Source organism: Mauremys reevesii, linkage group 11, assembly GCF_016161935.1.
Source record: "Mauremys reevesii isolate NIE-2019 linkage group 11, ASM1616193v1, whole genome shotgun sequence".
In the NCBI taxonomy this organism is placed as follows: domain Eukaryota; kingdom Metazoa; phylum Chordata; order Testudines; family Geoemydidae; genus Mauremys; species Mauremys reevesii.
In genome coordinates this window covers 36,825,304-36,839,970 of record NC_052633.1, presented here as the reverse complement: position 1 = coordinate 36,839,970, position 14,667 = coordinate 36,825,304, and the positions used below count along the sequence as shown (strand labels likewise).

The window sequence follows — 14,667 nt, the reverse complement described above, 5'->3', positions numbered from 1 at the left end:
GTTCTCTAGTACACTTGCCCATATTCTAGGCAGGACTGATTCTATTTTTAGATACCAAAAAGGAGGGATTGACTCTGGGAGTCATTCCCAATTTTGTTTAGCTTGCCCCTGGCTAAGAGCAGCCAGGGGCACTTATGACAGCAGCAAAGGGTGCAAAACGACTGGTAGCCATGCTCATCTTTTACCAATTTATGGATTGGTAGATGGTGCAGTATGGCTGGTAACCATCTCTGCTGTCATGCAAAAGCAAAAGCATGCTGCTGTGTAGCGCTGCTGAATCGCCTCTGTCAGCGGCATCTAGTACACATACAGTGACAGTCACAAAAGGCAAAACAGGCTCCATGATTGCCATGCTATGGCATCTGCCAGGGCAATCCAGGGAAAAAAGGCGCAAAATGCTTGTCTGCCGTTGCTTTCCCAGAGGAAGGAGTGACTGACGACATTTACCCAGAACCACCCGCGACAATGATTTTTGCCCCATCAGGCACTGGGATCTCAACCTGGAAATTCCAAGGGGCGGGGGAGGCTGCGGGAACTATGGGATAGCTACGGAATAGCTACCCACAGTGCAACGCTCCAGAAGTCGATGCTAGCCTCGGACCGTGGACGCACACCACCGATTTAATGTGTTTAGTGTGGCTGCGTGCACTCGATTTTATACAATCTGTTTTACAAAACCGGTTTATGCAAATTCGGAATAGTCCCGTAGTGTAGACGTACCCTGAGAACTTTCACACTAGTTCCCATTAACCAGATTATACACAGGGTACGTATACCTAGAAGAAAAATTGGGACCAATAAATAAATAAATAAAATCTACCGTCTCAGGGCAGCATCTGCAGAGACTGTCACATCAAGATTAACAACATAAAAAGTACAGAAGGACACTGAGGTGACGACGTTACACAGTCTCAATCCAAGAGTAGACATTGCTCTTGTGGATGGACTCAGTAAGAACAGCCTCTTTATCCTGGGCAGCATATACTTGCTTAACCTAGCCTCAAAACCAGAAGGGGACAAGATTTTTTAAAAGGGATGCCTGATGTTTGGTGTTTGAATGGCCTGGTTTTCAAAAATGCTGAGCACCCAGCTCCTTCCATTGCCTTTAGTGGGTGCTCAGCACTTTTGAAAAATCAGACTACATCTTTAGGTGCCTGAATATCATAGAATCATAGAATATCAGGGTTGGAAGGGACCTCAGGAGGTCATCTAGTCCAACCCCCCTACTCAAAGCAGGATCAATCCCCAACTAAATCATCCCAGCCAGGGCTTTGTCAAGCCTGACCTTAAAAACCTCTAAAGAAGGAGATTCCACCACCTCCCTAGGTAATCCATTCCAGTGCTTCACCACCCTCCTAATGAAAAAGTTTTTACTAATATCCAACCTAAACTTCCTCCACTGCAACTTGAAACCATTACTCCTTGTTCTGTCATCTGCTACCACTGAGACCAGTGTAGATCCATCCTCTTTGGAATCCCCTTTCAGATAGTTGAAAGCAGCTATCAAATCCCCCTTCCTTCTTCTCTTCTGCAGACTAAACAATCCCAGTTCCCTCAGCCTTTCCTCATAAGTCATGTGCTCCAGCCCCCTAATCATTTTTGTTGCCCTCCACAGGACTCTTTCCAATTTGTCCACATCCTTCTTGTAGTGTGGGGCCCCCCAAAACTGGACACAGTACTCCCGATGAGGCCTCACCAATGTCAAATAGAGGGGAATGATCAAGTCCCTCGATCTGCTGGCAATGCCCCTACTTATACAGCCCAAAATGTCGTTACCCTTCTCGGCAACAAGGGCACACTGCTGACTCATATCCAGCTTCTTGTCCACTGTAGCCCCTAGGTCCTTTTCTGCAGAACTGCTGCCTAGCCATTCAGTCCCTAGTCTGTAGCAGTGCACGGGATTCTTCCGTCCTAAGTGCAGGACTCTCCACTTGTCCTTGTTGAACCTCATCAGATTTCTTTTGGCTCAATCCTCTAATTTGTCTACATCCCTCTGTATCCTATCCCTACCCTCCAGTGTATCTACCACTCCTCTCAGTTTAGTGTCATCTGCAAACTTGCTGAGAGTGCAGTGAACATCATCCTCCAGATCATTAATGAAGATATTGAACAAAACTGGCCCCAGGACTAATCCTTCGTGCACTCTCCTTGATACTATGAACGTAAACATCCATTTTTGGAAGTCTTGGCCAAGATACCTAAACTTTAAATGCTATTTTGCCTTTTTTGGTACTTCACAAACCAACAAACAGGGGATCTGTTTTTCTAATTTTCAAAATTCTCTTCAGATAGGAAATGCAAAGCTTGTTATATAGTATGTATGAATCTATGTTCCTCAGTTAGTTTCACCAGGCCTGACAGAACAAGGGGGAGAAAAACTTCCTGACCAAACACACAGACAAATTATTTTAAACTGTCTCCTTTTGCACCAAACAATTGTGACCAAAAATTGTAACATTCAGATCTTACTGCTTGATTGCATTGACAGCATTTACACCTCCTATTAATGAGCCTGCTACTGGTTATAGGTACAAAGAAAGAGAAGGTTAAGAATCCTTTACAATTCTGACCCTTCATTACTATCTTGTTCTGATGAAAAAACTGGTAAGGATAGAGGGAGCTTTATGCTCAATTTTCTAGGCAAGCAGATGGCCATTATTAATACAACATTATGGTCAGAAATCTTTCTAAAGCACTCCACAGAAGCTCTTTTCAAATCCCTGAGAAGATTTTCATGATAAAGTTGAAATCCCATGCAACTACGACAAAGTCTTTGCTTTTGTTTTTCAGCTGCCCTAAAAACTGAACATCACCTCACCTCTAAAAGGAAAACCCCAGAGGAATACTCTAGCTTGATTCTTAAGGCCCTACCAATTGCTTTATAAATCCTGAAGGGAGTTGATCTTCAGGTCTTTATTTTGAACATCCTTAAAAAGACTAGCATGTGATATTACAGTTCAAGAGATCCACTACCATGTGAGAGGGTTCCAGCCTGGTACTACAGATCCATTACACTATCCCCAGGTAACAGACAAGAGAAGAGACACACTATACATCTTTTCTTTGAAGGTCTAACTCTAAAAGCTAGAGCTTGTCAACACAGGAGCAATGATATTTGAGGATACGTATTTCATACCAGCTTTTACACTGGCAGAAATTCTACAGCTGGGAAAACAGACAGAAGAGAGATGCAGGTCATCTGATTTTAAGGACACTGGCTAGGAGAAAAAAAGAACTCCTGAACAGACACAGTGACCAATTGCTGACAACCTCTGTCTACAAAATGTCATTTTCCTAGTGTACATTAACCTACAAAAGGAAGTTACCATCTGAAATGCACTCAGTATAGCGATGCTTCCTTCATGTTTGTCTCTTTCTCCCCCACAAAAGGAGTGTGTGCTTCTGTTTTCACTGTGCTACCTAGTAAGCCTGGATTTTCTTGAGAAAGAACTTTCCAGACAGGCTTCTCTGACCAAATGAAAGCAGGTCAACAGCACACCTCTGAGGTAAAAACTGTAGCTTCTGAATCCTTCTCCTAGAATCAAGGGGACCAGACCTCTCCTCAACTCTCAATTGTACATCTATTCCCCTTCTCCAACCTAGCTCATTGTTCCCACCCATTTTCATCCTATTCCTAGTCATCATCTAGAATAGCTCTCCCAAAAATCACCATTTTCACAACATCCAAGAGAGCACAGTAAACTAACTAAATTATACAGTGAGTCCCTCATTTTTATATCAGTCAATAATGGCTCTTTCAAGCAAATGGTACCTTAAGCGGGAACCTGAAATGACTGGAAAAATATTAAACTAATACAATACCATGGTAACCCTTGTTTTGTCAATATTTTCCAGATGTATCTTAACTTGCTGCACAATTTTCAGTTTACCCCAGAATTCAATGCCAGTGTGCTACAGAAATCAGGAGGCCTTAGTTTTCTTACCAAGTAGGTAAGACAACCCCCATTTTTTCCAATATTGGTTCATAACACACCTCAGTCTTATTCTCAATATATAAAATAAAGGAATGAGGATCAGAGATTTTTGTGTAACAGTAAAAGGAGTTAGAAGTACATCTTAGCTTTGTTGTCCTACCGGTGTTTCTGTAGTTGATGTAGCAGGCTGTTGTAATGACTGTGATCGGGCTTCCTCTGACTGAGTCCTAATCAATCCACTAGCATGCCCCTTGGCAGTATCTCCATTTGTGACCTGAGGATGCTGCTGGGTCAAGGCAGCTTTCAATCTCTGAAAGTAGAGTAAGAAAATATTGTGTCACATTTTTCATAATGGAAGATACTGTGATAACTTAGATTAAATAATAGCTATTTATATAGCAGTAGCACTCATATACTGCTAGCTACTTTCCAAACATACACAATAAGCTCACACTTTAAGATAAGATACACAAAGGGTGCAGGAGGATGAAACATAAAAAAAAAATGTTTTAACAGTCTAATTGGCCTTCTACTAGTTGAAAATTGCTTGCAACCATCACTGTAGAAGTGAGTATTGAAGAGGAATATGAGGAAGTTAAAGGGTAACGGCATTATGAGCAAGTTTAGGAAGGGCATTCCTTCTACAGAGCATAACATGGAAGAAAATGCACAGAACGGTGTCGAAGAAGTGAACTAATACCATTGATGGAGTGGAGTGGACAGTGTACAACAGGGGTAGGCAACCTATGGCACGCGTGCCAAAGGCGACATGCAAGCTGATTTTCAGTGGCACTCACACTGCCTGGGTCCTGGCCACCGGTCCGGGGGGGGCTCTGCTTTTTAATTTAATTTTAAATGAAGCTTCTTAAACATTTTAAAAACCTTATTTACTTTACATACAACAATAGTTTAGTTATATATTATAGACTTCTAGAAAGAGACCTTCTAAAAACGTTAAAATGTATTACTGGCAAGCAAAACCTTAAATCAGAGTGAATAAATGAAGGCTCCGCACACCACTTCTGAAAGGTTGCTGACCCCTGGTGTACAATGTGATAGAGAGACAAGAGTGGATAAATACAGACAGTAAACCCAGCCACAGGAAATTTCTTTCAAAACCGAATTAAAAAACTTCTGGTGGGTTTATAGTTTGTTTTAAATCATATTCTTTGTTCTAAGATATCATCTTGATAATGCATTAAATAATTGACATCTTTTAACTCAGATGTGGAAGTTAACTAATGTTTACATAGTGCACAGGCTAAATATTTTCAACAATAGTTTACAAAAGCTTTTATGAGCTGATTTATTAAGCAACACAATTACAAACTATCTGTATACAATATATTTCGAGAGCCACAGATGATTTTATATATTAACCATGTGCTATATTCTAAAGCAGATCTTATTGACTGTATTAGTCTATTTGATAATAAAGTTTACAGCCGCTTGAAAATAAAAGCTATGCTTTCACTATGAACGTGAATTAGAATTACAGCAAATTTTCAACAAAAGGTAATGTATTCTGTTTACAACAAGCTTATATGCCTGTGGTATGATGACATAAGAATGGCCATAACGGGTCAGACCAAAGGTCCATCTAGCCCAGTATCCTGTCTTCTGACAGTGGCCAATACCAGGTGCCCCTGAGGGAATGAACATAACAGGCAGTCATCAAGTGATCCATTCTCTGTTGCTCATTCCCAGCTTCTAGCAAACGGATGCTAGGGACACCATCCCTGCCCATCCTGGCTAACAGGCATTGATGGACCTATCTTCCATGAATGTATCTAGTTCTTTTTTGAACCATGTTATAGTCTTGGCCTTCACAACCTCCTCTGGCAAAGAGTTCCACAGGTTGACTGGGCGTTATGTGAAAAAATACTTCCTTTTATTTGTTTTAAACCTGCTGCCTATTAATTTCATTTGGTGACCCCTAGTTCTTGTGTTATGAGGAAGAGTAAATAACACTTCCTTATTTACTTTCTCCACACCAGTCATGATTTTATAGACCTCAATCATATCCCCCCTTAGTCGTTTCTTTTCCAAGCTGAAAAGTCCCAGTCTTATTAATCTCTCCTCATATGGAAGCCGTTCCATACCCTTAATCATTTTTGTTGCCCTTTTCTGAACCTTTTCCAATTCAAATACATCTTTTTTGAGATGAGGCGACCACATCTGCACATACCATGGATTTATATAGAGGCAATATGATAGATAATAAGATAGAAAGTATCTCTTTCTTAATAAAAGACTGACTTAGGTATCCTCAATGGCTTTATTAATAGGTTTGTTTTTATTTTCAAATTTTGCACTCTCACAGTAAGATTTTATTCAGTGTTATTAAACGATTTCCCTGCAAGATAAACTGTGTATGAGAATTCATCTTTCCAGTGAGCAGTACTGTACTTAAAACCATCAACTTCATTAAAAACTACATTAGTATACTTCTACAACAAATTAACAAAGATTTATTACATGGCAGTGTAAAATACATAAAAATGCACAACTCTCTTGAATAATCTTTATTATTGCAGATTGCTATCTTCTGCACAAACAAAAGAAAAAACATCAATATTTATTATCCTCTTTTGAATGCCACCAGGCTTACAGTGTAAATTCAGCTCTCCTGTGTATAATAGACAAAAGTGCACAAGAAAGGAGGTCATTAATTCAATAAAGGCAAAAAGCAGATATATCGATGAGTAAGGCAGAAGCACTCCCTGCTCCTCACCCTGAGAAGCCCCTGAAGATACTAGGAAGAATAGTGGAAAATAAGCTTGCCACCTTTCTCTGAATACAAGACTCCCCACTACCCACAGGAGGATGACTGCAGCTTGATTCCCAACAGGGCTTTATGTAAGGGAAGCTGTGGGGACAGATAGGGACTCATATGGATGCCTCCACAGGTTTGGATAAGCATACGAACTTGTAGATACTCAGCTAAAATCCACATCTTACAAGGTGCTGAATTGAGATGTGTGTGTTTAAATAGCCTAAAATTCACATTCAGCCCTACAACACCTGGAGACTACTTGGAGTATGATAAGATATTACAAGCATAACTGGTAGCAATGCCCATTGTTAAGGTTACTTAGCACCTTCCATTATAGGTTCCTGCTTTCAGTTGCTTATAAATGTTGTCTAACTTTAATCATTTGGACTGGAATTTTCCATACTCTCTTTCTTCATCTCAGACTGAAGTTTTTTGAAAGTTTTATCAAGAGGTTCTGCTAAATCAGAGACTGAAGAGTGACAAAAACTATTTTTTCCCGATGATAAATTTCTCTTTCCAGGAATTTCTCTGAAGAGCTCTGGCACCTCCATGCATTGGAGCATAAACTTGAAATTTAGCAAAGAGGATAGTCCTGAAATCAAACAGCCTTTTGCTGTTTTCATAAAAGTCCATCCTGATCTACATATGCTCAGCAGAGGTTGTTGGAGGCTTATTGCTAAAAAGTCTCCAAATACTCCATTCTGAACTGATATGTCCCAGAGCCACAGAACTCACTAAGCATGCCCTCAGAACTGACAGAGTCTGCTACATAGTAGGCACAGAGCTAGATATATGAAGACAGGAGGCAATGGAAGGCACCCAAAACTCTTGGTCTGGGAGAAAGTGTACTGGGGGCTGGGAGTCAAGAGGAGATGAAGTTCCAGTCTCAGCTCTTCAGCTGACCAGTGTTAATTCTGTGAACTTCCAAGCCATTATTGTTAAGCAAGGACTCATACCCTCCCCTACTTTAGGAGGCCGGAAAGGATCTTAATCCATTTGACAATTAAAGTAACAGCTTGAACAAAGCCAATTCTGTCAGAGCTGAGAACAGAACCCAAAGCTCTAAAAAGGCAAGTCACATAAATTGCTTTTCACAACAAATTACAGCAAATCTATGTGCTTAGCTGTGGTGCTTGGCTAGATTACACTCGCCTTCAGAGCTAGGAATAGAATCCAGAACCCCTAACTCCCAATATTCCTTTGCTGTTCTGCAAGTAGTTGTGCAAGCCACTGACATGGTAGCTGTAGTAACATGTCCCCCTTCAGTGACTGGTCCACATAGATGATATCAGCTTACTATCACAATTAGTTATTGCTTTAATTCAAGTGTATTCTTGCATAAAATGTCAAGGGCACCTAGAGTATTCTATTGGCACTCTTATTACAGTGTGCATAAATCTTAACTAAGTGGTCGAAGTCTATGCTATCCCTCTAGAAGTCTTGGGTTCCTGGTGATAACCCATGCAGTTGGTTTTTTAAAGAAGCTATGACACTTCTCACCAGAATTTAAGAGATTATGGAGAAAGTGAATAAAGAAAAGTTATTTACTTGTTCCCATAATATAAGAACTAGGGGCCACCAAATGAAATTAATGGGCAGCAGGTTTAAAACAAATAAAAGGAAGTAGCGGGGCGTATGCCCTGGTAGGTCTAACCATGCTACAAAGGTGTTGGACTATCCAATCCAAGGAGGGGATTGCTCTGTCAGAGGAATGAACATTTTTCCTTCTCCTTAGAGGCTGAAGGCTAGCTAAGCTTGAGGAGGTACATATGCCTGCCCGCCTAGCCAGTGGGACAGCTTAAAGGTAACGGCTAAAACAACACGAGTAAATGGGTCTTAGTTCCCTGCATGTCATCAAACCGTTCTTTGGTGGTGGAGTGAAAATTGAGCGACGAGCGGTTGCTAAAAATGTCAGGTGCTAGGCCAACACGGAAAAGGACAACCCTCGTTGTGTGTACTTACAATTGTAGGTCGCTGGCAAGAGAGGAAATGTTAAACCATCTGATGGAGAAGAAGAAAAGGATAAGATGCGATATCCTCAGTATCTGCGAAACCTGAGGAAAGAAGGAGTTGGAAGTCAACTGGAAGGATGGAAACACTGTGAGGCTCGGAAAGGGAGATGGCGCTAGAGACATCGGAGTCGTCAGATTTATTGTTAGCAACGATTGGGTTTCTAAAGTCATATCATGCCAGCTAATATCATCACGTATTGGTGTGCTGCATCTTCAGATGGAGTCAAAAGCTATCCTCAAGGTCATCCAGGCCTACGCTCCCACAAGTGTAAGTGAGGACAAAGAAGTGGAAGAATTCTACCAAGAGCTTGAAAGAGCCCTCACGCAAAAGTCTACTTACACTGTCACAATGGGAGATTTCAATGCTAAGGTCGGGTGAGGGAAAGCTGGTGAAAAGTTCATAGGGAGATACGGCAGCAGCGAAAGAAATGAAAGAGGAGAAAGGCTGGTAACGATGGCAGAAATGAAATAACTGTATGTGGCAAACATCTGGTACAAAAAGAAGATTGCAAAAAGGTGGACATGGATCGCACCAAACGCGAAGAGTAAGAATGAAATCGACTATATTTTAGTTAAAAGGCACATCGTTCAAGACATCTCTGTGGTGCAGTCCTTCAACACTGGCAGTGACCATCGCCTGCTTAGAGAGAAGTTGATTTTTGACGAAGCAGTGGAAAAGAAAGCTTTACAGATGGCAAACAGGAAACAGCGCCCGAAGACATTCGATGAAGAAAGCGATTTCTGGGTTTGACTGGAGCCAGACAGAAAAGTGTGACGAGGACTATAGTATCTTTGCTGACAAGCTGAGACTTGCATAAAAGCAGCTGAAATTGAAAAGATGAAGACGACAAAGGGAAGAATCTCGAACAAAACAAAAAGCTTGTTAGAGAAGCGGAGAAATATGAAAACGAGCTCGGATAACAACCTCAAGTACTCCATTCTGTGCAAGCTTATATGGCAAAAACTGAAGGATGACTTTAAGAACTTCCGGAAATAAAAGCTCCTTAAAACAGCTGAATCATGCAAGAGCCTCAGGACATGCAAGCGGGACTTGGCGCAGTATAGATTGAGCGTAACAACATTGAAGAACAAGGACAGAGAGACAGTAATTCACAGAGCAGGAATGGAGGAGGTCTGCAAGGACTTCTATACAGAACTGTTCAAATCAAGAATCAACGCCCCTCTCCCAACGCTTCAAGAGTCAGAAGAATGCGTCCCCCCAATAATCATCAGCGAAGTCCGAAGTGCACTACACCAGATGAAGAAGGGAAAAGCTCCAGGCAAAGATGGAATAACGTCAGAAATGATTTCCACAGGAGGTGAAAAACTTTGGAAGACCCTCGCTTTAAGATTCAGTCAATATCACCAAGTAGGAAAAATACCATCAAGCTGGAAAGAGTCGAATACTATCTGGCTGTACAAGAAGAGGGAATCAAGAAAATCTTAAGAACTATCACCCTATATGCCTGCTCTCTCATATCTATAAACTCTTTACAAAAGTGATAACGAACTGACTCTCGCAGAGTCTGGATGAACAACAGCCTAGAGAGCAGGTGGGGTTTCAAAGAAATTTCAGCATGATCGACCATATATTTACCCTTAGCCAGCTCCTAGAAAGAGCAAGGGAATACAAACTCCCGCTGTGCATTGCTTTAGTCAACTATGAAAAGGCCTTCGATAGCGTCGAGTTCAACACAATACTAAAGGCGCTTGCAGAGCAGGGCATTAACACACAGTACATCAGTTTGTTGAAAGAAGTGAATACTGGATGTACAACAGACATTACTCTCCTCGAAACTCCCCTCCGCATCCCAATCGAGAAAGGCGTAAAGCAAGGAGATACAATTTCACCGAAACTATTTACTGCCTGCCTTGAAATGGTTATGAACAAGATCAATTAGAGAAGTGGTGTTAATATAAATGGAGAACGATTATCTCAGATTCGCGAATGACATCGTACTAATTGCCAAAAGCAGCAACTGCAGAGCATGCTACGAAGACTCAACAAGAATAGCAGTCAGGTCGGTCTGAAAATGCACCGTTGCAAAACGAAATACAAGCGATCAGACGTCTTACTAAAAGCTTGAATAACGGTAACAGAAGAAGAAACTGAAGAAGTGGAACAGTACATATATTTGGGCCAAGGAGTTAATAAGCGCCAAGACATGAACGGAAAACTCTCGCGAAGGATTCATGCGCAGGATGGTGTGCGTTTAATTCCATCAAGGACACCCTCAAGGAAAAATCGACAAGACGACACGTACAAATATCTTCAATTCAACAGTACTGCCAGCCATGCTGTATGGCAGTGAAAGGTGGGCACTGACGAAGAGAGAAGAACAGCGGCTGTCGGTAGCTGAAAGGGCAATGGAACGAGCTATGTTGGGAATTTCCCTTCTGGATCGTATCCCAAATGAAATTACTAGAGAACGCAGCAGTGTGAAAGATATTATTGTGGAAAGCAGATATAAGAAGATACGATGGGCAGGCCACATAGCACGGTTCATGGACAATAGGTGGATCGCAATCATTACTGAGTGGTACCCGCGAGAACAGAAAAGACCACCTGGTCGGCCTCCAAGAAGATGGGAAGATGACATTGTAAAACATTTCGGACGAATGTGGATAAGAAAGACAAGAATGTGAGAAGAATGGCGGACATGTTGTGATCAGCGCAGTCTTAATGACAGCTGAAGACCGATCGATCCAGGTGAAAAGGAAGTTCTTCTTCACACAGAGCACAGTCAACTTGTGGATCTCCTTGCCTGAGGAGGTTGTGAAGGGTAGGACTATAACAGGGTTTAAAAGAGAACTGGATAAATTCATGGAGGTTAAGTCCATTAATGGCTATTAGCCAGGATGGGTAAGGAATGGTGTCCTTAGCCTTTGTTTGTCAGATGGTAGTGATGGACGGCAAGAGAGAGATCACTTGATCATTACCTGTTAGGTTGACTCCCTCTGGGGCACCTAGCACTGGCCACGGTCAGTAGACAGGATACTGGGCTGGATGGACCTTTGGTCTGACCCAGTACAGCCATTCTTATGTTCTTAAGAAATACAACCTTAATGCACCCCCCGGTGCATGTTTTATTAGAGTTCGCCAGGAATTTTGGAAGCAGGCTTTTGCTGGAAAATGCCAAATCATCTAATTTAAAATGTTTTGCAGAAACATATGTTCTATGAACTTCTGACAACCACATGCTGGGTTCCCTTGGAACTGTAACTTCTGGCTCTAGCTGCCTTCAGTTCCTGATTCAGGACTTCCAGCTTCCCTGCCATGGAGCTGGGAGCCCTGCAACTTGGGCTCAAAATTTCCAAAATGAAACATTTAGATTATTCTGGAACACGTTTTTGGGAAATTTTCCCTTTTGCAAGACATTTCAGATTTGAATTTTCCCTCCAGAATTTTGGAATTTTCCACAAAATGGAAATTCTGACTTTTGACTAGCTCTGTGTGTTATGGTTACAGAGAGCAGGAAGGATACTCCCTTGTGTTTATGGTACTAGACAAAGACTTCAGTGAGTTCATGTTTTCCCCGGCTGTTAGGACCTTATGTAAGGCTAGCCAAGCTCATAATGCATACAAGAGGATCAAATTAAGGTTGCATGGGGAACCTTTATCACAGCATTTCCTAATTTTGGAGTGCTTGACTTTGCAAAATTAACATTATTTTAATTTTGTTTTTTGTACATAATATTTAAAAAGCAGTGCCAATGAGTTCTGCACATTTTTGTTTACACTGCACATTTCCCAGCTCTGGCAGGGACACAGGAGGTTGCTGGAACAATTTGCCTGAGGAAGAAAGCGAGTAACTTGCCTCAACCTCCTACAAAACTAAAAAGTCACTTCTAATACCAAACACAGAGGAAAACTGCAGTCCTGTGTCGGCAATTTTTACTTAATTCTATATTTTGCAAATTCTAAACGCTCATTAAAATAAGTTACTTTTCCTACTACTGTAAACACAGCTTTGCAAAAAAAACAAACAAAAAACCTCCAAGCCCTGCCACCAACTGTCTCCAGTCAAACAAGAGCAAGAGCAAAGGTTCATCCTTTGTTCACTCAATTCTCCTTACTAAAATGTAATGTCCAATTAGAACCATTCCCCCCTCATTCTGAAAGTACAGCTGGAGTACTAGTAGTTTAATGGTAAACTGTCAGGGCAATGGACTGGATAATCTGACACAGGGGTCGGCAACCTCTGGCATGCGGCTCGCCAGGGTAAGCACCCTGGCGGGCCGGGCCAGTTTGTTTACCTGCCATATCAGCAGGTTCGGCTGATCGCGGCTCCCACTGGCTGCGGTTCGCCGTCCCAGGCCAACGGGGGCGGCCGGAAGCCATGATCAGCACATCCCTCGCCTGTGCCGCTTCCCACTGCCCCCATTGGCCTGGGACGGTGACGGCCAGTGGGAGCCGCAATCAGCCAAACCTGCAGACACGGCAGGTAAACAAGCTGACCCGGCCCGCCAGGGTGCTTACCCTGGTGAGCCGCATGCCTGAGGTTGCTGACCCCTGATCTAACAAGTCTTTTCTATTCCTAGAGCTGGGCAAATATTTAATAGTTATATGGCAAATTTCAGCTCATTTTCTCTTCATAAATTTTCTGCAAAGACTGATTTTTCTCAAATGTATTATTTTAAATTATGAGCTGAATAACTTCAAATATTTCTTTAACTACAGCTTGTTGATAAGCAGTTCATTGCAAATACTAAATAGTTACAATTGGAACTGTATTCATCAGATACAAGTTAGATGTTATGTTTCTATTCCAGTTTTTAAATCAGGTTTCTGATGCAAATGCTAACCATTACAAAATTAAAATTAATTCTGTGCAAATATGCTGTACTATTGGTTACAGTTGGTAGGTTCAATGAACCTGCTAGCACAGTAACAAAGAAAATGCAAAGGGGTGAGAAGATAGGCAAAGTAAAGTCTTTTTAAAATATTTGCAGGAAAACTTTTTGCAGTATGCATCCAGCTCCATTTTTTTTAAACTCCTAACTGCCATGATTCTATTGAACTGAACACAAAAATCTCTCATACTAAATTTGCAAAGTTAAAATCAAAGGAAATTCAAATGTAAGGTTCCAATAGTAATGTTAACTCTGACAGAGTGCACATGCATATTGCCTACTGAAATTTTTCCAAGTAAATGTGTAACATAATATTACTGTCTATGCTGTGAAATGTATACTATCAGACACACATGACTTGCAAATGGCCACACTAATATTGTTTTGGAAACTTAACCTTAGCATTATATACAAAAGTCACACAGTTAAAAATACATTTTTTGCATTTCAAAGTAAATAAGTCCCATTTGAAAATCTGTTATGTAGTTGAAAAAAAATAGATATTTACCACAGAAATAGGAATACAAAACAATTCCCTGTTTTAGGCACGGCAGAGATTGAGAGATGTATATAAGAAACCCAATTACCAGATAAGTATTCTAATACTTGATTGTGGCATATGGGTCGACATTGTATTTCAACTGAATAGTGGGGTAGTCACCCAAAATATTATGAATTTTAGTTTTAAAAATCTGATACATTACCACATATATTAAAGATTTATTCTTTATATAGTTATAGTATTATATGTGAAGAAATAATGGCTAATCATAATCTAGATGCTTATTCGAGTGATATTAAATTATCACAGAATAAAAATCTGATTTTAAAATATTTTAACATTTAAATCTTTACTAGTGAAATTTTAATGTGCATGTGTACCCTTGAAAACAAATCCTTATCACATCTGTCAAAATTTGGTAGGAATAGATCACTCCATCAACAGCTCACAGAAACTAGATAATATTCTCTAGAAACAATTTATGAAAAAGTCAGATCCATATTTCATATCTGCCACAAAAGCTCATCAGAGTAATAACCCTCCTTCTCCTGGGTGTTATCCTACCATCTGCTGCTCTATTACTTATCT

The 14,667-nt window shown here is 40.9% G+C and overlaps 1 protein-coding gene across 7 annotated transcripts in view; it reads right to left on the bottom strand.

The window, feature by feature from the left end:
• The window catches only part of ATF2 (activating transcription factor 2), a 91,821-nt gene that overhangs the window by 27,768 nt on the left and 49,386 nt on the right, over positions 1-14,667 (bottom strand). For all 7 annotated transcript variants that reach the window (XM_039495865.1, XM_039495866.1, XM_039495867.1 and 4 more), the window contains one exon: positions 4,096-4,245. In XM_039495865.1, coding sequence (XP_039351799.1) covers positions 4,096-4,245 — 150 coding nt within the window. The remainder of the gene's footprint in view (positions 1-4,095; positions 4,246-14,667) is intronic.